This window comes from Leptidea sinapis, chromosome 11, assembly GCF_905404315.1.
Source record: "Leptidea sinapis chromosome 11, ilLepSina1.1, whole genome shotgun sequence".
NCBI classification, from domain to species: domain Eukaryota; kingdom Metazoa; phylum Arthropoda; class Insecta; order Lepidoptera; family Pieridae; genus Leptidea; species Leptidea sinapis.
Window position 1 is genome coordinate 3,100,429 of NC_066275.1, and position 25,210 is coordinate 3,125,638.

General features: G+C 35.7%; 1 protein-coding gene across 1 annotated transcript in view; it reads right to left on the bottom strand.

Annotated features, from left to right (window-relative positions):
• Positions 1-25,210, bottom strand: part of LOC126966732 (acyl-CoA:lysophosphatidylglycerol acyltransferase 1-like) — a 453,894-nt gene that overhangs the window by 71,443 nt on the left and 357,241 nt on the right. Inside the window, exon 3 of the mRNA XM_050810997.1 lies at positions 2,511-2,647. Within this exon, the coding sequence (XP_050666954.1) occupies positions 2,511-2,647 (137 nt within the window). The remainder of the gene's footprint in view (positions 1-2,510; positions 2,648-25,210) is intronic.

The window sequence follows — 25,210 nt, forward strand, 5'->3', positions numbered from 1 at the left end:
ATAACTAGCTGACCCGGCAAACATTGTTTTGCCATATAAAATATTTTTGAGTTAGACCGTTTCTTGGACATTGTAAAATTATTTTATTTTTCTTAGACAAAAGATTTTTTTAAATAAACGTAGATTAAGTTACTCCTTATTTCATCAGCTACCTGCCAATAAAAGTCCCGTCCAAATCGGTCTAGCTATTTCAGAGATTAGCTGGAACAAACAGACAGACAGACAGACAGAAAGACAAAAATTCTAAAAAATATTATTTTGGTGTAAACCGTATATATATTCATACACACGTAGTAAAATACGGTTTTTTCAGTATTACAAACAGGCACTCCAATTTTATTTATATATGTATAGATGTGACGATGATTGTTTTGACGGCCGTTCCAAATATTCAGTCTATCTCCGGTTGTGGCCTACTTGAGATAAAAATCGTAACTATCGTTGACTTTTCTGTCCCTATAAATATTGTATATATCGACAGTAACTCACCTTATCCGTACACGCTGTCTTTCAATGGGAGGACGTATAGCTTACCAGCGATAGAAGTTTGTATGGAAATTGCAATTCACGCGTCCCAAATATAAGCCGATAAGAATGACTTATCGGATATATTGGGACAGCTTCAGATTATTAAATTACTAAACCTAACAACACAAATTAAATTTGAAAACAAAATTTATGAACGTATGTAGTGACACGAAATGTGCGAGCGCTCTTCCACTGAGCCAACCGTTAGAGTGACGTATCATTGATAAATCTTGTATGTCTTGTTCAACGCTCAGGTTGCGGCTTTCATCTAACGTATCTATAGGACTTAAGTAGTCGAGTATACTGAGGGATAGGAAATAAAATATTTAGAAAATATTTCAAGTATTGTTAACATATTATATGTGTGCAAACAAAAAGGCAATTAACATAATAATTATATAAAAAAGACTTTTTTGTTAAGAAAAAAATACAAATGAATATTACACAATAACAATGAAGCCTTAAGAAGCATTATGTAAGAATAAAAACAAAAGGAAAAGCATCTTCTTAGTTAATAGGTGCAGTGCGCGACTCCTAAGTCCATAAAACGCATCCTTGACAACAATAGAAGCATAATTGCCACTGGCTCCATTTATGTTGAAACAATTAAAATACATTAATATTTAAATAGTTTAAGTGAGGTACTTATGCAATTTACGGTACCGATTCAGAGATGGCGTAAAAACAGATGTATTCTGTTAATAATAATCATAATATTCTTCGTATGTACCACATTATGTTGGTGTTATTGGTCTCCAATAGAAAAAAAATTGGAATCTTATTGTAGAATTTAGTTGAATTATATATACTACTAGCTGACCCAGCAAACGTTGTATTGCCGATATTAAAATCGCGATACAAAAGTAACTGTTGATCGTAGATGGGTGAAAATTTGAAGTTGTATGTATTTTTTAATGCTGACTCATAATAAAACAAATTAAAAAAAAATGTCAAAAAAATCTTGTGGACCACCCTTAACAATTGAGAATCGGTCAAGCCGTTTCGGGGGAGTTCAAAGTTTAACACCTTGACACGAGAATTTTATATATTAGATTAGCAGATTTTTATTAAGAAATATGAGTGTGCCGATGCTAGTCAAAAAGCGTTACAGGAAGTGAGCTAATCTTTTGAGTTTTTTTAATTTTGGTGTGAGCTCCGGAAATATTGAAAAATTTTTTTTTTATTAAAACAATATTCAAAGTCTATTATTATAAATCCGTTCCATCTGTGACCTTAAACAAATTAAATTTGATACAGTGTGCAACAACAACAAATAAAAACAAGTTGGAGAATTCACAATACAAATTGTTGTGAAATTTCTTGTTAACTCTTATTTAAATCTATAAAAAGAACATGGCGTTTTATTTTGTACAATCGAATCAAAGTTGACTATGTTTTATTATTTTTTTTATGGAAAAGGTGGACAAACGAGCGTACGGGTCATCTGGTATTAAGTGATCATCACCGCTCATATTCTCTCGCAACACCAGAGGAATCACAGAAGCGTTGCCGGCTTTTAAGGTGGTGTACGCGTTTTTTTTTGAAGGTACCCATGTCGTATCATCCCGGAAACACCACACAAGGAAGCTCATTCCACAGCTTTGTAGTACGTGGAAGGAAGCTCCTTAAAAACCACACAGCGGAGGACCACCACACATCCAGATGATGGGGATGATATCCTAATTTGTGGCGTGTCGTGCGAAGGTAGAATTCAGCGGCAGGAATCAGGTTAAACAGCTCTTCGGAATACTCCCCGTGATAAATGCGGAATAAAACATACAATGAAGCAACGTCTCTACGCAACGCCAAGTGATCCAGCCGTTCACAGAGCACTGGGTCCCCGACAATTCGAGCTGCCCTGTGTTGCACGCGGTAAAATGGATCGAGCTGATATAGGCGACAGCTATACTCATTATCCATCATTTATGTAATTAAGAAGTCGGGCGCGACGGTTTTTTTAAATAAAATAAAAATTTAAGGACCTTTGACTGACTTCTTTCCTCTTATGCAAAAAGCCTCCTTCAGGGAACAACACCATATACTGCCGCCCAAGAGGTATATAGTACCGGTGAATGTGTTCTCTGAGTTCTTCTAAGGACTGGTCCCTCCTCGCCTTGCCCTGTCAACAAATATTCAAAGTTAAAAGAGAAAACATTTAGCAGTACATTTCAGTACAAAGAGCTCAAGTAAATTGATTATAATATAATATTTCATCTAAACTCATATGATAAACAGGAAATACTTGTGTTTTTGTATATATGTTTGTAATGTTTTCAAACAAAAACTACTGCGCCGATTTCAAAAATTCTTTCACCATTAGAAAGCTGCATCTTCACTGAGTGACATAGGCTATATAAGTCTTTCAAAGAAATAGGGATCCCCAATAAAAATGCAATCAGATAACCCAAGGTGTGAAAAAATTGGTCATAAAAAATCTGTCATCGCGTGCGCTGCGGAAACTATTGATTATAGATAAAAAAAAAGTGCTACAGTATTATAGGCCGTATCAATATCTATAAGAAAGTGCGCAATACCATATGTCCAACTACTGTAGTTATAACTGCTTTTTTACATTTTAAATGTTTATAAAAGTGCCGACAATAATTTAACCATAATATTATTCATACCTCTGTATAAATCCTTATACCATTAAATTGATTTTATACGTTAAGACCGTTTTAATACCTGTAAAACCGTTTCAATACCTGTAAAACCATTTCAATACCTGTAAAACCGTTTCAATACCTCTTAAAGTATTTTGAAACCGTCTTTATTTACATCTAAATTATTAAAATCGAACGTTCCATTCAAATGATATAACGAATTTAACGAATTAAATGGGCACCATTTTTGCAAGATATAAGGTTTGGACTACTGCGGGACATGTAATAGAGTGTGCTGTTATAGAAATCGGGGCGACGAGGTTACGAAGATCTAACGACCTATAGCAATTCTACGGGCATTTAGTAAAATCTTTGAAAAGCTAATATTAAATCAATTGCTTTCACACTTCACGGTAAATAGTCTACTACACCCAAGCGATTTTGTGCAAAACAAAATTTATGAACGATGCGGGACTCGACCAGCGACCTCTCGCGTTCTATGCGAGCGCTCTTCCACTGACACAACCGTTCAAGTGACGTCTCGTTGTCTCGTTCATGAATCTTGATATGTCTTGTTTTTGTTTACAAAGAATTGTAGACACAAAATTTCTTATGGGATTCATTACACTAATTAATTTTGTTTACAAATTTTATTTGTGTAATTAATCCCCGAAGTGTGGGTTATCACTTTAAAAAATAACATATTGTTTAGATTTGAAAGAACGACATCTCAAGTCAATTTTCTAATATGAAAATATTAGGGTTGAGCAGGTTATCAACTGTAAAGTAGATCCTGTAGATGAAGCCACAACCTGAGAGTTGCACAAGACATATCAAGATTTATGAACGAGACGTCATTCGAACGGTTGGCTCAGTGGCAGAGTGCTTGCACGGAACGCGAGAGGCCGCGGGTTCGAGTCTGGCATCGTTATAATTATTTTATACAAATTCAATTTGTGTAATTAATCCCAGAAGTGTGGGTCCCTCCCAGCATTCTTTTTTTGCGCTCTTTTCAATAAAAATATACAATATTGTTCAGTCATTTCTATCGCTATAAAATAATCACAACCTAGTCCCAGACTGTCCGATCATTTAGATATTCAGCTGTAGAGTAGTAGGATTTACGACAGAGCCATTTTTTATACAACATTTAAATTTATTTATAGACTAGCTGACCCAGCAAACGTTGTATTGCCGATATTGAAATCGCGATACAAAAGTAACTATTGATTGTAGATGGGTGAAAGTTTAGATGATTTGAAGTTGTAAGTATTTTTAATGCTGACTCATAATCAAATAAATTTTAAAACAATGTCAAAAAAATTAAAAAAAAAAATTAGCGTAGACCACCCTTAACATTTAGGGGAATGAAAAATAGATGTTGTTCGATTCTCAGACCTACCCAATATGCACTCAAAATTTCATGAGAATCGGTCAGGCCGTTTCGAAGGAGTTTAACTACAAGCACCGCGACATGAGAATTTTAAATATTAGATAATGCCTGAACAGTGGCAAACCAAGTGTTTCTGCAATATGTTATGTTATTGTCACTCCTATGGTAAATAAATATAATATTTCTTTTCAATTCTATTAAAGCCTCTGTTATAGAAGTGTAAAAACCACGTAGTTAAAATAAGATTTCAAATATTATATTTACATGGAATGTTATATCAATAATAATGTTACGTACGAGGAAAATTATTTAAGCGTGTCAGGAGCGTGAAAGATTGATTTTGTCGTATCAAAATATTCAACCCCGCAGCCCACATGTGAACAAGAAACTCCTCACTCAAGAATTATCGCCCCCCAAGATTAAGAGTCAGCTGTCAATTTTAATATATGTTTTGAGCAATATTAAAAGGAGTATATAGCGTATATTTACCAGTGGGAGGCTCCTTTGCACAGGATGCCGGTTTTTTTTTCATAAAAATAAGGGACGAGACGAGCAGGATGTTCAGCTGATGGTAATTAATAAGCCCTAACTATTACAATGCAGTACCACTCAGGATTCTTGAAAAACCCAAAAATTCTGAGCGGCAGACAATTGTACTCGTCACCTTGAGACATAAGATGTTAGTCTCATTTGCCCAGTAATTTCACTTGCTAGCTAGATTGTGGGTAGCAAAACGGCGCCTGTTTCTGCCGTGAAGCAGTAATGTGTAAACATCATTGTATTTCGATCTGAAGTGCGCCGTAGCTAGTGAAATTTCTGGGCAAATGAGACTTAACATCTTATGTCTCAAGGTGACGAGCGCAGTTGTAGTGGTGCTCAGAATTTTTAGGGTTTTTCAAGAATCCTGAGCGGCACTGCATTGTAATGGGTAGGGCGTAGCAATTACCATCAGCTGAACGTCCTGCTCGTCTCATACCTTATTTTCATAAGAAAAAGCCTATCAGAGTGACCAAAACGATATAAGATTTATATTATAAAACACATATCACGCAATATTGTGCAGTATTTCGTAGTCGTGTTTAATATCACTTTAGACTTTCTGTTCAAGTAAATATAAAATTAAAATATAAAAAATAGCTAAATAAATAATGAAAATGAATTTATTAAAATACTGAAAAACTTTTTATTAGAAAAGTGCTACTATGCCGTTAATGATTTCTTAAACGAGCCAAACTAAATAAATAAAAATATGGGTCCCTACTACGGTCTGCTGTTCAGACCAAATTGCGACACCCAAACTGGGTATCCATAATACTGCCTTGTATAATAATTATAGTCTTAACTCCAAATGTTATATTTAAGGACTGTATTTATGGAATTGCAATAAATTGAAATTGAAATTGAAGCTTTCTAAACTACAAAAAGCGATTCGTTCACAATTGTCAGCCATCTCTTGAACTATAATCTAATCACCACCCCGTATAGTGGCAACAATATGTTAAGTATTAATGGTTACGTCACGGATCATGAACTGAGCCCTAATGGTTATTGGCTCTCAATGAGTGCGCACTTTTGACCACCCTTCATTAAGGGCCGCAGAAAAATTACACGGTGCCTATATTTGATTAACGACATTTACTGATGCACGATACGGGATGGCGAAATCAATTAATACATTTATTTTATGTTTTACATAGATATTTTTCAAAGCTGACTTGTTTAGCTGCAAGGAATAAGCATGACAGACTGAAATTATCATCCAGACATCACCAAAACCTTAAATATGTTACAGTATTTTTTTTATGGAATAGGAGGACAAACGAGCGTACGGGTCACATGGTGTTAAGTGATCACCGCCGCCCACATTCTCTTGAAACACCAGAGGAATCACAAGAGCATTGCCGGCCTTTAAGGAAGGTGTACGCGCTTTTTTTGAAGGTACCCATGTCGTATCGTCCTACGAGGGAGAAAGCTCCTTGAAAACCGCACTGTGGAGGACCGCCACAAATCCAGATGGTGGGGATGATATCCTAACTTGCGTGTCGTACGAAGGTGGAATTCGGCGGCAGGAATCAGGTTAAACAGCTCTTCGGAACACTCTCCCAGTTTCCATTTTTATTCGCCTAATTAATAATAATAACGCATTATTTTTTGTAACTCGTCGTCGGCCACACAGACTTATCATAAATGAACAATACAGCTCAGTGAATATATCAAGCAACGACAACACAACAGAACTAGGCAGTGACGTATGAACTTCGCCCAGCTACAATTATAACAGACAAATTGTGTTAGATCCAAGTTGACGCTGTGTACATTTGTCACTTGCTGCTAAATGGATTCACTCCGAAATGCAAGATATTGCAAACTGTTTGATTAGCTAGTTAGTTTTGACTTTGCTTAAGCTGAAATGGTAATTCTTAAATACACTGCATAAACTTAGCAGCCAAAAGACGTCCTCTGCTGGACAAAGGTTTCCCACAAAGATTTCCAAGACGTGAATTAAAATGATTTCGTATACTTTATTTATAAAAAGCAAGGCGCAGAAGGCGTTGCGTCTCCAATTCGACGCTCTTACTGTGAAAGAATTCATCGTAAGGAAACTCACGTACACCCGTGAAGAAAATTCAAATATTGTGTGTGAAGTTAGTCGACCAGTTTGCACTAGCTCAGTCTGATAATGGCGTCGAGTTGCGGAAATATGACCCGTAAATCTGTATCTTCTTCCATACTACTTACAACGATGATAGGGACATATACAAGCATGCGATGTCAATGATGAAAACTGTATTATAGTTTTGTACTATAGAGCAATGCGGTCGATATTAATTCCAACTTTGTACTGTACAAAAGGGTTAATCGCGCTATTTCTTAACTTGGTCCAAAATAATCATTTATTTTTTTTTTGTAGAAATACACCTTTTAACTGTTGACTCTTAATATATTCTTGATAATTAAATGCATATTAGTGAATTCTCTAGAAACTGACATAAGCAAATATTAGCACCAGGAGCAAACATACGCTATTTATGCGTACTTCTTGGTTAATTGGGCAATGTATATGCATAATTACAAAATGATCACAGTAAATGTAAAGAAAATCTTTATAAAATTCAAAATATAAAATTCAAAAGACATTTTGGAATGGGAATGGTGCAACAACCCTGGGACTTTTTAATTAATTATTTTCAAAAAAGCATCAGAATTAATAGAAGAAGCCCCCTAAGTTTCTTGCTCTTGTTCTTCTCAAGTCTGAGGCAAAAATTATCGAATGGGTGGTAAGTTCTTGACGTTCATTAAATGATTTAAAATCTTATTTTGAATAAAAAAATACGAATTTGAATTTAAATATGCTCTCTTGGAATACCAGACGTATCACAAAATCGTTTGAATATGTCAATCATGTCGTAATAAAAATATGGGAACATCAAGGAAGAAAGTTTGTTGGTCGTGGAAATTCCTTGAAACCCGCATTGTGGATGAAAACTACTCATCCAGATGGTAAGAAAATTTAGGACGATACGATAAAACTTTATACTAAGAAATACTAAATTGAATCTCAATCTCTAAGGTGTTGATTTTTCTGAAAATTGTATCGTTGCGAAACTGAAGCGGCAGTAGGCGGGGTAAATAGCACCATGGACAGTAGGACGTTATTCTGTAAAATCCTCGAATGGCAACCACGTACCGGAAGACGTAATGTTGGTAGGCCCCCCACAATTTGGACCGACGATCTGGTCAAGATCGCCGGAATGGATTGGATGAGGGCAGCGCAGGACCAATCGTCATGGCGATCTTTGGGGGAGGCCTTTGTCCAAAAGTGGACGTCTTCCGGTTGAAATAATGATTGATGATGAATCCTTAAAAATTATTTCTGATGTCAATTAAACCCCCAATCCCAATATTATATTCAAAAGGGACATTAGCGAAAGCATTACAACCAATTACTTTATATATTTTAAATTAAACTTTTTTGAATGAACCAATGAGTTTGCAAGCAATATCGAATAACTACAACAGGTCACCGGAAGTATGCTTGGTTAATGCGCTTGCGCAGCCCACGCGCCTTCCGGTCCGAAGCTCAAACACGTGCCGCCGACAAATGGGTTTTACTTAACGGTCACACCGAGCAGTTAATTAAAGGTCAAACTTGTACACGGTTATGTCAAATAATATTTAAAGATATAATATGTACGTTAATATAAAATTTACGAGTACCTAGACTTTTTTCATTTTTAGATAAACGTCATCTTAAATATAATGTACAATTTTTATTGCAATCAAATATAGGAACAAAATAAAGTTTATGACATTCTTCAAGCAATTTAACCGCAGACTGTAATAATCCATTGTTCTATAGCTGATATGATTACGTTATCCCGGCCGACCGCCGCGTAAGTCCCAGCTCAGAAAAACTACGTAATGAGCATCCGAAATCTCATTTCTTAGATGGGGGAATTCCCGGATAAGAAGCAGGAAATGAAGAGAAGTTTCTCTTCAATTTGCCCCGAACTTCGAAAGCGAAATTAACTGACTACACTTTCGAGATTATCCCTATTTATCTTTCGAGGATCGTGTTTCGTAATTAGGTTTTTTTTCCAAGCGATCTCGGTTTAATGTCGCGATGTTGGAAGCATCGATACTTAAGAGTTCAGAGCTTGGTTTGCGAAATCATTAGTGAACTTTCAATTGGATATAAATGCCTGTTGTTTGTTAACGGTGGATCGTTATAACCACAAAACAGAAAATTCTTCATCTCTTGGGAGCAGTGTCGACGAGATCTGGAAAAAACTTATATCTCTAATCAAGATTGAGCTATGTATCGGCAAACCTATTTGGTGTCGAGATATGGAGCGACGTTCAGTTCCGTGGTCACCTCGAAGCTAGGATCAAATTCACCACTTAAAACCTTAACGTTCTAAGCTGAGGCAATTCTTTACTTCATTCACAGCCTGTAACTGTAATATAAGGCGCAAATTCAACCTACCTGACCCTACGTGCTCTTCCCTGTACCAGCGCCTTCTATTCGTGATTGATGATCAAGTCCAGTAGGAGGAGGAGGTAGATTTTCACCAGGGGGAGGCTCTTTGAACAGGATGCCGGCTAGATTGACAGACAACGGCCCCTATTTCTGCCGTGAAGCAGTAATGTGTAAGCATTACTGTGTTTCGGCCTTAAGGGCGCCGAGCTAGTAAAATTACTGGGCAAATGAGACTTAACATCTTATGTATTAAGGTGACAAGCGCAATTATAGTGCCGATCAGAAGTTTTGGGATTTTCAAGAATCTTTTGCTACACTTCATTGTAATGGGCAAGGCGCATCAATTACCATCAGCTGAAAGTCCTGCTCGTCTCGTCCCTTATTGTCATAAAAATAAGACATCTCCGATCGGCATGCCTATTTGGCGTTGCGAAGAGAGTGGTTTAGTCTAAATTAGTGCTTATGCCATAAAATATTATTGCTTCAATGATTGTATAAATTTTATAAAATATAACACAAGTTTTTTCCTTGAAACGCCTCGACGCAAGTAGGACAAAATCTAAACAGAATATAAGCTCCTTTCAAACGCGACACGCAAAACTTGGAACCGCCGGGGAAATAATACAAAACAGTACAGCACCTCGGTAACGAGCAATGAGAAAATGAAACGCGACTTCATAATTTAATTAAACAACTTTATTCACACTTCGAACTACAATGAACCGGGCATTGTTGTGGCGAACTTTATAATAACTTGAAGCTTAGAGTAAGAGATGGTAGACAGAGTCGGTTTAAAGAATGCTGGAGGTGTTTTCGTTAGTCCAAAATACGGGTCCAAAATACAGGCACCGAAAAATTTTAACCAAGTTTCAGGTTAAATTAAAAAAAAAACGTTGTCGAAGTTTAAAGGTATATTACTTTAAATCAATATATACAAATTTTATCTCTAAGGTTTGAGCCAAACGGTTGTAGAAATGAATTCCCAACGCCAGTTCCACAACCAATGAGCTGAACACCAACTAGGCAGGCCGCGAATGCAAAAACGACAGACACACGTTTATATTATTTCTATGTAATACAGTTTAAAATATCATTTTAATTAATAAAACGATTTGTTTGTAAATCATAAGAGCCGATACCTTAATTATAATAATGGACGTTGTATCAATCAAGCGATTGAATTTACGTCGGCTGGCGCGGGGTGGGAGGGAGTCCAGCTATTGGGAAGTACAATACTGGAAGTGACCAACTCCATATTAGTTTTATTAATAAATAAATTTAGAACATTGTAACAAGCCCGTTTTATACTAACCTGACGGCTTGGTCATTAAAAGTCATTGTTCTACTGATTTGAGTTGAAATGCGTTTGTTTCCAACTTGTGCGAAGTATAAAAAGTTGAAAAGAGCGCTCGCACAGAACGCGAGAGGTCGCTGATTCGAATCCTACATCGTATATAAAATTTTGTTTTCAGTTTTTATGTGTAATTAATCCCAAAAGTGAGGGCTATCACTTTAAATACATAACAAATTGTTCGAATGAATATGGATTTACGATTCATGGCTTAATTGATAATCAAAATAATCATAAAATGAAGCCGACAGCACATCTAGTAGTTTTTGCCCTCAATGTCGTTTCACCCACAGTTTTCAGCCCAACAGTTGTCGACTCCATAATTTTAGGTTGAGTAGCTGATTGCCAAGTTTGAGGCTTAAATAAATTCACGGTTTCCTTATAAATCAGGATGTAATGTAGAAGTAAAGTAAAGATATATATATATTATATAATTGTATTTATTACAGTTACAGTTGAAAAAGCTGAAAGTTGTAACATTTATTTTTATTTTAAAAAGTAAGCATAATAAAATTCAAAGTAAAATTATGTTTAGTTTTGAAAAGAATCCTTGTACGATTTTGATCCACCGCCTGGAAATGGTCTTAGGATATCAGCATGGAGAAGGTTTTAAGTTGGTATTGCATATAATATGTCTGAGTACATAATATAATATATTATGTTTCAGTAGGAAAACGACTAAGATATCTAAATATATTTTCTCCTGTATGGCGAAAGAATCCTGCACTGGCGTTACAATTATGAGCATCATAAACCCAGTGAAGTAATAAGTATGACTGAACACGACGTGTTCCGTACCATCATACAACATATTACGCTGTGTTCTCTTAAATACTTCATCATCATCAGCCGGAAGACGTCCACTGCTGGACAAAGGCCTCCCCCAAAGGTTCTCCCTTAAATATTTTACATAAGTAAAAACGTTACGTAAAGGAAACATCTGTATTAATTTCTTAGATCATTTATACGTCTAGATAGACTGTGACAGCTGTAAAAACGTCGAAAAAATAGAGGCTGACAGTTAACCTCTATTTTGAGTGATGCACGCACACTAACACAAAGTGACATACAAAAAAATTGTTTGTCTAGCAGCAAGAGGCACTATCTAGACGTATAAATTATCGAAGATTAATTGCACGGCAATTATTATATTAATCGAGACAGTGGTACAAATATACAATCAAAATTTATTTGACTGTTGCCCTTTTTGAACTAAATCAGTAAAGTCTTAGTAACAGGGTTCCCGTTTCCCTTTGAGTACAGATATAACAAAAATATTTTTATCAATTAAATTTCCTCTCATAATAACTGAATTTTAACCTTAAATTTTTGGCGAAATTAACATTAAATCTATCCGTATCCAGGCGCTTGTAACACGTCAACCACAAATAAATACTTCAATATGCCCAATCTATCAAGCATCTATGATAATACAATATTTTCAAGAGTCTCTTAAATATGGACACAAATACGATGTATGTAAGAAATCGAGTTTTTTTTAGTAATATGTATGTACGCATATATTTATTGATGTTTATAACTAGGAGGATCCCAAAAAAACATATGTAATACGAAATTCGAAGGAATTGTTAAAGGACTCTTGAAGTAAGGGTTACGATAACACGCCTTGGGAATGCAGCAACTTTCGCCAGGATATTGGATATTAATATGGTAATAATTAATAATTTTTATAGTAATTAACTAAAAAAAGGCCCGCTGAGTTTGTTGCGGCCCTCTCCGAGATCTAAGGCTTTTAAATACGACTGACGTTTAATAAGTGATTTTAAAATCCTATTCTGAATAAAAGATTTATGTTTATTTTCTTACAACTGTTCCATTGAAGTTGAGTGAGAAAAAATCATCATTATGATTGTTTCCCACTCTGAACAGTGTTCAACAAAATTAGAGGAGTGCTAAGCATTCATTCCAACCGACCCTAATCATAGCAGAAAAACGGATTTATATTAAGAGAATGAGTGAATATTTAGTACAGAAATCGGAAGCCATCCGGCCACTCGATAGCGAAGCCACACAAATACAAACTGTGTCATCCACAGCTCTACCTAATGATAGATAATAACGGGTCTTGTTTACTGACTCTATTGTCTACTGCGGTCATTATTCGAATTTACATTTAGGTATCTTTTTCAAACAAAGTTCACATCATACCTTTATTGACAACCTATATAGCCGAGTGGTTAGCGACTCTACCTACTAAGCTATAGGTCCCGGGTTCGAATCCCGGTAGATGCAAGCATTTATATGATGAATATGGACGTTTGTTTCCGAGTCATGGATGTTTATATGTATTTATGTATGTTCATGGGAAATGGAGAGGGCTATGCTCGAAGTTTCCTTGCGAGATCGAATCAGAAATGAGGAGATCCGTAGGAGAACCAAATTTATCGACATAGTCCAAATGATTGCGAAACTGAAGTGGCAGTGGGTAGGGTACATAGTTTGAGGGAATAGCGACCAAGTACCGGAAGACGCAGTGTTGGTAGGCCCTCCACAAGATGGACCGACGATCTGGTCAAGATCGCCGGAATACAAGTGTAAATTTTTCAATCGACTCCAAAAAGGAGGAGGTTCTCAATTCAACAAATTTTAATTTTTTTTTCAATTGAAAGGGCGATTAGTCCCATTTTTTATAAATAATAACTGATGATGGAATCTACGAGTAACTTGGGCAACGCCAGAAAAATAATTTTCAACTGACATCATAAAAAGGAGGAAGTCCTCAATTCGACTGAATTTTTCTTTTAAATGGGCGATTGGTTCGCAATGTGTAAAATAACAACTAATTATGGATTCTACGAATATCATTGGGAAACTCTTAAAAATTTTTAAGCGTACATATAGTAGGACAAACACTACATATGATGTTATTGATACTTAGGAATATTATCATAAAATGAAAACAAGAGCTAGTACTACTCATACACTGAGAGTTAATCGAATAATGTGAAAAAATATACAAATACTAGCTGCCCCCACAGACGTTGTTCTGAACATAATAAAAAAAAATACTGTTTTATAGGAATTTGCCAATAATATTTCAAAACATCAAGAATTATTTCGTAAAAAATGCTCCCTGTTGTTATAATAAAATTGTTACACAGCGGATCTGTCAAACCGTGCGTCACTAACTTCCCTCATAGAAAATATGTCCATACAAAAGAAATATTGAAAATAAAAATAATTATGGGTTGGAATAATTACGGTCCAAATCGAAATAAAAACTATCCTATCGCTCAAGTTGGACTAAACTGCACTCCATGAAGTAATCCCCATTAAAATCCGTTCATTAGTTTAGGAGTCCATCGCGGACAAACAACGTGTCACGTAATTTATATATATTAGATTTTACAATAAATAAGAAAAGAAATATTAAACAATATAATGCAAACTCTGCTTTTGGTATTATTGGGGCATAAAAGGCTTGAATTCACTTTCCAGCGTTTTGAATATTATATTAATAAAAAAACAGATGAACTTTTTCTGAATTCGTGTTGTAACAAGTTGTTTCTCAACAAATTTTATAGTAGTCTATATGACAAAATTCTATAGTTTTGATGTTTGAAACACGCAGGATATATTTAATTTAATATTATTTAATAATAGAATCTTTTTACCTTTTGAAGAGACCAAGAATAAGATGTTTATTCTTATTTTCCTCCAAGCGTGCATGAGAACATAGCGATTGGCAGACAGAAAGACGCAAAATGAATAACCTACACTTTTAACATTATATATCTGCAGGAAAATGTATGGTCTTAGTACAAAGAAACAATAGCGGAGAAGCCAAGAGATAGTGCCATTATGTTATAAGCTGGATGAAACTTTATTATTTAAATTATTTTTTTTAATTATGAAAAAACTCACGGAAACATAACGTCTTCAAAAAGGTCTTCATTCCATCTATTTTTATTAATTTAGTCAATAATACAAACATAAAATCAATAATGAATATTTTTCTATGCGTCTAACAAATACTGTGGAACGCGAACATATTTTTATTTAACCAACATATTTTGTTATCAAAATACTTCGACGTAATCAGGTACTGAGAGCTGGCGAACTAATTTAGTTGAGCTTGCTCCTAGCTACTTTATGAATCCAATAAGAAGCACATACAAGCTCCCTGATAAAATTATCAGAGTAAAACAAGTTACGTTGCTGTCGGTACGTGTATCGATTCATTGTACCGTCAGCATACTCATTCATAATATATTATTATGAAGGGCGCCAATACTCCTTTAGCATATAAAAGGAAGCGATAGTAATTTTAAGGTTTTTGGCGATTGAGATAAAGGCCGACGGGCTGGGGCCGAATTTATGTAGTATAAAAATTATGGAAGCAAAACCTGGATTCTGTCTCGGAAAGAGATATAAATATAGCTCTTAGAATGTTGTTGCTGGAGACATTTAGAGTCACCGGCCGTTTTATAAGACTATAAAAAAAATATCAAAGAAGCAAAAATAGAAGGAAAGCGAGGCAGAGTCAGGTGAATAAGTTGTATATCTCAAAACAAGAATAAGATAAATATCATGGCCAATGACGTTCTATACACTTATAAACGACATACAATTCGCAGTCTGACAGCGGAACGGCAAAAATGTGCTTAAAGACAAGGTAAGCACAAGTTATGTGTCAACTGTCACTGTCGAAATCAAAACTGAACTGAATAAATGTTTTCATTGCTGCTTGTTGACCAAGAATATTTTAAGCATCTGGAGTAAATGCGGCAATGTATAGATATATCAGTCGGAACTTATTATGGTGTAATTTGTGGCATGTTAAATATTTCGACTTTGATTTTATACGACGTGATATGTCTATATGTATGAACGTAATTGGTCATGGCGCATAAGAAGGTCAAGGCATTGGTCAGAGGAGAATGTAGGGAATTACATTAATAATTGACGGCATTGACGTTGCACCGATACTTCTCGCTCTTCAGTTAGGAGAAGAAGAAGACGAATATATAGATTGTAATTATTGAAATACTTTATATCGTTAAGTATTTTTGGAAAGAACACTCAGATAAATCACAATAAGAATCAACTCATAATTAAGTTTTCATGGGAAACCGAATTTTGCATAGGCATACGTGGCTGCATTTGAATCAACAAGCACTTTAACATATTAATTATTTAAATCAATGAATAATCGGTTTCATAATTTGAAAACACACGAAATTTATTTTAATGTGCATATTCTGTCAAAATTTAAGTTCTAATCTATTGCGATTAGTGAGATTTCGGCAGCTAACAAACAGGCGGGCAGAAATTGAACTCCTAAGGTTTCCTGCTGTTTAATCATTGGAGACAGAACCATAAAAATTAACCTGAAAAATGACAACAAATATGTACAAGATAGAAGCGACTATTCCTGGACGTTGTGACCGAACAGACAATTTTGCTGACCGTACCCTAATGCACAGAACCGCGACATACCGCTATTCGTATTCGGCGAACAGTTGACCGCAGCCCCGATTGAAATTACACGAATAATCCTTCCACAAACACAGCGTACCGTCGCATCACACGCTGGACTCGATGTGGTTTACAGATTGATAGTTACGCTTTTAGGATATCTGATAATAAATATAAAAAATACATAACTAAGGTAGCGAGTGGGAGGCTACTTTGCACAGGATGCCGGCTAGATGATGGGTACCGTAACGGCGCGTTTCGGCCCTATAGCAGTAATATGTATACATTATTGTGTTTCGGTCTGAAGGTCTCAAGAAGCTCAATTATATTGCTGCTCAGATCTTTTGCGTAATGGGCAGGGCGTATCAATTACCATCAGCTGAACGTACAGCTCGTCTCATGCCTTATTGTAATAACAAAAATTAATTTCGTAACTGTACTTTGTGCGTTTGTTTCCATAGATAGATGGGAGATATCTTGGGAGACAAATTGCCAGGAACTTTTGTCATGAATTAAAACTTCATTAATACTCAATCCATGCCAAAAGTATACTGAATCCTCTAGATATGTGAATGGTATACGCCTCAAAAGAGCAAGCCATATACAGTAACACGAAAACACAAGCTGATTCATTGTCTTACCAATTACAACACATCCTCTGATTCCATGAACGTTCGCTACACTTCAAACAATTCGATCAGCAACAAGCCGAGACGGCAAATGGGAAATTCAACCAATGAAAGAAATTCCACGTGATGCACAACAACCAAATACACTTGAGCCGCGCGCTGTTTTCTTTCGAACGCAAAATGTTCCATTTTAAAAGCTTTCCACGGGTCAGATCGTTTGGTTACAGCTACAATATCGCAATTTATCAAACGAGGCGTATTGTCGAGGTCCCCTCGCGTTACCTTCTCTCCCCAATGCATTCTACGATTGATGTTCGATAATAATGTTTATAATGAAGGCATTACGAATGAATTTCGCTTGTCTGTAGCAAAATTCAGTTGTGAGTTTTTCTCGTATTTAAAAATCTATAAATATATAGCGTAGGAGCGCAGGTGATGTTTTCATTAAATATTTTTGCTTCTATAACTTTATCTTGTTTGTATGGAAATGTCTGAAAGTTTTCAGCGTGAATTTATGTCGTTGTTTGATTTATTTTTGCGAACTTTTCGCTTTGAAGCACTACAGCCTTTGTATTGAGAATACATGACTCATACGTTTTCTCTACAAAGAGATCTAAAAAATGGAATGATAACGGTGTTTTAGGTGCTTTGAACCAGCAATAAAAGTGAAAAACTTCAATGAGGAGAAGTTAATAATACAAGTTACAACTATTTTCTGTTGGTAAATCAAAAGCTTATAATATTTATAATAATTTAATTATAATAATTATATATTATATGAATCACTCCGGTCAAGGAGTGCTTCGGAAAGGGCGCTCCCTCGACTCGAGAAGACTATCCGAACGAACTCGACTGCTCGGTCTTTTTAAGTACCCATAAAATTGTAAAAGAAGAAGAAAATTTATAGCGCTAATGGACTTAACATGTCCCAAAGTGACAATCGAAATTGAGATGGTGATTCTTGTTTGTAAAAAATTAAAAAAAATTCTTAACTCTGTGACTAAAAGAGCGTTTTATTCACTGTTACCTATATAATTTGGTAAAATAGACTCAGTGATCTTTGCGGAAAATACTCTCTCGTGTTTTAAGAAAGTAAAGATAGAGTAATCACAAGAGCGTAGCCGACCTTATATAGCGTCACATAGATAAAGATCTGCAATGAATGAATAAATGAATGAATGAATGAATATGAATTATAAAACCGAAACACATTGGTACGTGGCGGGCGAACATCGAACTAGGGGTGAGAGAGGCTCTAACGTGGTTGTGACGGTGCCACAATATACAAAACATAATGTTTGTTTATGTCGCATAAAAAATAATATATAAAACTAATATCGGTCTAACTTTAGTGGGTTCACTGGTGTTATTCAATTTAATAAGAAGAATTTTAATACAGTGAATTAGCTTTGCAATTGCTAACACAGATGCAACAACGTCCCTGACTCATGGAAGTCAGCCCTTGTCCATCCGATCCATAAAAAAATGAGGCAGTTCGGATCCGGCGAACTACACTATTGCTATTACCTCCCTGCTCTCCAAAATCATGGAGAGCATAACTAGCCGCCAGCTCTTAGTATACCTAGAGGGTCACCAGTTGATCAATGACTGACAGTACGGCTTTCGCCATGGTCTGATCTGATATCATCCCCACCATCTGGATGTGTGGCGGTCCTCCACAGTCCGGTTTTCAAGGAGCTTTCTTCCACGTACTACAAAGCTGTGGAATGAGCTTCCTTATGCGGTATTTCCGCGACGATACCACATGGGTACCTCTGGTGTTGCAAGAGATTGTGGGCGGCGGTGATCACTTAACACCAGATGACCCGTACGCTAGTTTGTCCTCCTATTCAATATCAATCACCAGCTCTTATATCAGTCGTATTATCGTAAATATAACGTGTGATTTCAAAATAATAACATATTACAATATTATCCTACTCCACAAAACTATCTGCCATTTTCAATCTTCCTTTACAATTAACATAAGAGTAAAACGCGTATAAATGTTTACATCATTATTTGGTAAACGTGATAGCTTGACCTGTCAACCTCAGTGGCTCGTGAACAAGTTAAGTCAATGAAACGTCGGGATAAGTCAATAATTTTTATGTGCATATCAGTTAATCTTTTAAAAAGAAAAAGATTTATTAAATATTGTTTTCCAATTTACTCAAATAACAATGACATCGGGTAAGCAGAAAGAACGAATGTTTCAGACCTTCTTCCGATCTGGCACCAGGCCGCCGAATTTAGTTTTAAATAATTAAATATTGTAGGTACTATGAAATTTTGAAGTTATATATTGTACTAACTGTATTGTTAGAATGTGAACACAATAATACAGCATGTGGCAAAATTTGATTCACTTATATACTTCGTTTTCTTTGTGAACCCATGACCCAATAAGTACGCCATTTAATGCCACCAAAATGGCAAAGTTTTTTGGCTTTAAATAATAATATTTCAACTTTACCAATAAAATGATTGCCACTAGGTGATTAAGGTTCAATATCATTTGAAAATTATACCAAAAATATATAAAATATCAATAACAACCAAATTTTCAACATTATAAACAAAAAATAAAAAGGAATATAGTATTCAGTTATGTAAGCCCCTACGTCGTCTACAATAATGTATTAATATTGATGACAAAGTGTACATTGTACATGTTAATTACTTTTTTAAAATAGTTTCCCATAATTTCTCAATTTCCTTTAATAATTTCATTAGCATGAATCCCTCTTAGAGCAAGCAAGCACTCGGCTTTTCAAAAACGTAATAATATCTCAAAAATGAAACCCAATCACAATATTAAAGCATTTAATAAATAATAAACCCAGGTGTAAATGTTACGAACAATTCGCAATATTGCAATACTGGAGTTGAAAACAAGCCACGAAAGGAGACAAAATTACAAAGAGATAATAAGAAGCATCTATAATAAATAATCTAAGGGCCCGTTCGTCCCTCCTCGTTGACGGAGGTGTGAGGGCCTGCCGTCACTTCTACCTCTCATTTCCCTCTTTGGCGTGTGGTGCGAATTGTAAGATGATCGATTATTCCATGCACTTTTTCTTAAAGTGACAAATACCCTCATGATAAGCATCGTCTGCCTATCAATGTCCTTACGAATCACAGAATCACCTAAGACGCAACGAAATACGATATCCAAAAACAGGTTAGTGGTAGTTCTGCCCTGGATGAAAACTTTAAGAACAGTTCAATTTACATCGTTTCCTCGTTTCGATGCTTGTTTAAATCAATGTGGCGCTTAACAAATTATGCAATTTGATGTATTTATTTCGTAAACTGAAATATCACTTTCCCTTTTCTATATAAAATTGATACAGATACACACTATTTTGTATTATATTTTTTATTCTTATCGATTTTGGAACTTCTTAGCATTGATAGGATTAGTTTTGAAAGGGATTAACAAAATAGCGTCTCTATTCCATGTTTCCTGTCTTTTAAATATTTTGTGCAAATTAATATGTATCTAATGAAGTCTGAAGTCTCAGCAATAAATAAATAAAATATATATTCGAAATTAAACTACCTTTGCTTTTGATGCATACCTTTAATTTACTATCCCGCCACGAATCTATGGCTTTATGCTTGTTCTAGAAGTTTCTTAAGCAAAAGTATGGTAGCGTGTCATTTAGAGCAGGCCATGTCTTCTAAAACTGTCCCTAAATTTGATACTCCAAGGGGTTCTGATCTGGGCTAAACGAGGGATAGTCTTCAGTAATGTAAACTTAAACCGGAACGTTAACTTCCATCGAAGCTATATCGTGCCTTGTGGACTATCAAGAAGCCTAGGTTTTTACAAAACGATCTAAGACAGTCTTTTTAAATAATTCAATAAAAGTATTTTTTTAAAAGGAGGACAAACGAGGGTCACCTGGTGTTAAGTGATCACCGCCACCCACGTTCTCTTGCAACACCAGAGGAGCGTTGCCGGCCTATAAGAATTGACGTTACTAAAGACAAAGCACCAAACGTGAAATGTCTCTAACATGATAGTAAATATTTTAAAATCGATGCAAAGTTAGAATGTCTCGAAAACGCGAACTTCCTGCTCACAATCTGGCACCGATTGCAATCAGTTGCGTGAACCGTAGGTTACAAAATGATCATCAATCTACAGAAAATCTTTTGATAATTTGTAAAAAAAAAGCATACTATTTATATCCAAATTTATATCCATAAACACGCTTTTTCTTACACATTGAACTCCAAAAGCGAGTGGAAACAAAAATTTGTAATTTGAAATTAACTTTGAGAGTGGAAATAAGGAAACAATACAGGAAAGCTTTTTATTGTTTATAGCTCTTGCCTCTACCTAGCTTTTATTAAAATTTGAGTTACACTTGTTCAATTATCACTAACAAGCGGCAATAAGAACAAAATTCAAATATATCTTTTTTTTATTCTTGAAAAGTCCCAAAAATGATGCTCGTTACTATAAATGAGCTCGTCTCATTGAGTCATAAGATGCTGAGTCACGTTTGCCCAGTAATATAATAACTATATATATATATATATTATAATAACTAGCTACGGCGCACTTCAGGTCGAAACACAATAATGCTTACACATTACTACTTAACGGCAGAAAAAGACGCCGTCTTCACTTGGAGGAAATTTTATTTTCATTAAAAAGGCATAAAAGGCATTAATTTTCTCAAAATTGATTCCTTTAGACTTCTTTTTGATGTCATTTCTAATAACTACTAGATACTACTACCGCTTCGGAAACAAATGGCGCTCTGAGAGAGAAGTAGCGGCGCAAGAAACTCTCCCAGCATTGTTTTTTTGCGCTCTTTTCAATAAAAATATTCAATATTGTACAGTCATTTCTATCACTATAAAATAATCACAATCTAGTCCCAGGCTGTCCGATCATTTAGATATTCAGCAGTGGAGTAATAGGATTTACGACAGAGCCATTTTTTTTATACAACATTAAAATTTATTTATAGATAATGCCTGAACAGTGTCTGGGACTTTATTATAGAAGTGTAGGTATACATTTAGCCTTAAAGCTATTATGTATCTTATGAAGCCTACTAGAATTAGTTATAAGCAATCCCTTATTTCTAGTGATTTTCGTTTTATAATAACGAAAATCACTATTAAGAGCAAGGTGACGATTATTGTGAACGTATATTAAATTTTTATAAATGCACTGACAACGAACAGTCATAATATTTATTTATTAAAATTTTTCTTTGAGAGACTGTCTATAACCAAGCTGATACATAGCACGAACAGCTCCCTTTTGCAGAGCAAACACTATATCAATGTCAGCAGCATGACCCCATAGTAAAATACCGAACGTCATTTAAAAGATATTATATAGAATAGTTTAACTTTTTATTTAATACAACATTTAATAAATAATTATAGAAAGTTTGAGTATCGCTTGTTCTTTAGAAATGGAAATCTTATGATTTCAGTTTATCTGAAGCATGGTGTCAGAAATGTATTAAATTAAATTGCGTGCGGCTATAAGCATAATATCTGCTAGAACATTTTCAGTGCGATTCAATTTAATATCTTTATTATAGGATACAAGAAATATCAGGGGTTTTTTTTTCTTGGATAATACTGGGGATAATAATGATTAAATAACTCGACCTTGGAGTACGAACAATATTATATAGCTCTAAAATTAATTACCAAATTGGTTAAAAATCTTTTAGTTACTCATATTATGTCATTTCTCTTTGATGATTATTTTGATAGTTCACAGTAGCACAATATATCTTAGTATTTGGGCTTACGTAATTTATTTATATATACATAGCCCACAGCTCTTAAAAAGATTCAAATAATATATAAAAATATGATCTGACAGCCAAAAAGGGGTTTAAAATTTAAAAGGCCTGAATTGAAGCAACCAACACAGTAAAACACCATGATTGTATTCGGACAGATGCTGCTCAGTTAATATATATAAATGTGTGTGTGTGTTTTTTTTTCCTGAGGGGAAAAATACTTTTACGTATCATAAGATCAAGATCGTATTGATCTCGTATATCGGGCTCGGTTTGAAGGCCAATACCGACTAAAAAACCGCCTCTTCTTCTATCTCCTTAGCCCCCATGGAATCGCCGCAAGGCATTTCTTCACGGGAGGAGAATTTAGCTTTTGCTATTTCCAACTAAAAACTATAAATTTACTACAGTGGCTTTTCTTGCCCTCTCTAACCTACGCAAGTCTTTTAGTATTTCTGCCGCGTATGCACTAGTTGCATCCCATGCTACTTCAGAAGTAAGCATTACGCTGACAATTATCAGGTGTAATGCTTGTACCTACTGTCTTCGCCCATTTGTCCCGAGCGGTTATGTATCGATGGCATTTAAAAAATACATGATTCGCATCTTCGATTGCGTCTGTGCAGTTTGGGCAATCAGGGGAGTCCTCGTGTTTATATCTATGGAGGTACTGTCTGTAACATCCGTGGCCAGAGATCATCTGGGTCAGGTAGAAGTTAACCTCCCCATGTCTGCGGTTAACCCATGACGCAATTTCGGGTATCAGGCGGTAGGTCCAACGTCCCTTACTTGAAGTACGCTAGCGTTCTTGCCATCGTTGCAAACTCTTCTGTTTTTGTTTGCTTTTGAGTTCAGCTGGCAACATTGAGGTTTACGTCTTCCTGTGATGAAACATCGCTCTACTTTCTTCAGCCAGTATGTCTGAGGGTAGGGTTCCAGCTATGACAAATGCAGCTTCGCCCGAGACTGTACGGAAAGCGCTCGCTACGCGGAGAGCACTCAGTCTGTAAACTGGTGTGACTTTGCGTTGTACCTCTTGCTTTGCTAGTGCTTCTGACCAGGTGGCTACTCCGTACATCAGTATTGACGTAACTACCGATGCAAGAACCCTTCTTCTTTTTTGTTTTGGACCACCTACATTTGGCATGAGCCTGGCTAGCTTTGGTACCACGGCAGGCGCTTTGTTTGCAGCATACTCGGCCTGCTTCTTAAAATTTAGGCGTGTGTCTATCATCAACCCGAGGTATCGCATGAAAGGTTGAGAGGTGATCTCGTAGTTTCCTACTTTTAACGATACTGTTTCTATTCTTTTTCTACTGGTGATGAGGACGGCTTCAGTTTTGTGCTCTGCGAGCTTAAGGCCTACTTGGTCCATCCATTTACGCACTACCCCACAGGTCTCATCAAATCTCCACTTAATTTCCTCCACGTGTTTTGATACGATGACAATAGCCAAGTCATCTGCAAAGGCAACAAGTTCTGTATCGAGTGGAAGATCCTGTTTTAATAGCCCATCGTACATTATGTTCTAAAACAGCGGGCCCAACACAGAGCGTTGGGGGACGCCTCCTGTGATCTGGTATTATAATAGTCCAGACTCGGTCTCATATTCAAGGACCCTGTTTGAGAAATAGCTGGCCACTATTCCTTGTAAATACATCGGGACATTCATTTCAGCGAGACGGTACATGATAACCTCCCAACGGGCTGAATTGAATGCATTTTTGATGTCTAAGGTGGCCACAAGGCAGTATTTCTTAGTCCCTCCTTTCCATCTAGAGCCAGAGATTGCTGGTTTTGCTGTTCTTACAATCCGGTTAACAGCATCGTGGGTGGATCGACCCTTACGGAAGCCATATTGGTTGTCTGCCAGTTGAGGCTCTGCTATGACATTGATTCTGTCGAGAATGATGCGTTCAAAAGTCTTCCCCATACTGTCCAGCATGCACAGTGGGCGGTACGAGGAAGGATCGTCTAACGGTTTGTTTCCTTTATTTATTTATTTATTTATTTATTTATTTCAAGGAATATCAACAGCTATTTACACAAAATAAAAATACAGTAGAAACTTAGAGCTAATCACAGATATTCACTAATAGACAATAGAAGTAGTAAGAAGCAAAATTATAAAGAGTAAACATGTAAAATTATAATCTAATAATAAGCACACTTGATGTTCACAGGTTAGGATTCAAAAAACGTTTTCATGATACATTGTTTCATTGCTTTGACAGATGTATTAAAAATATCCAAATTAATTATTTCACTGCTTAGTTTATTACAGGTGGTGCTAGCTCGCAAGATATAACTATTGCTCCGGTAGTTAGTAGATGATTGAGGTATATACAATAAAGGGCTATAGCGTAGTGCAGTTGACGAAGTTCTCAATGAAATTGTCGAAAGAAGATCTGGACAATCAACCTTATTTTGAGCTATTTTCAAGAGGAAAGCAATGTCAGAGATCATACGTCGTTTCTCAAGCGGTAGTAAATGTTGC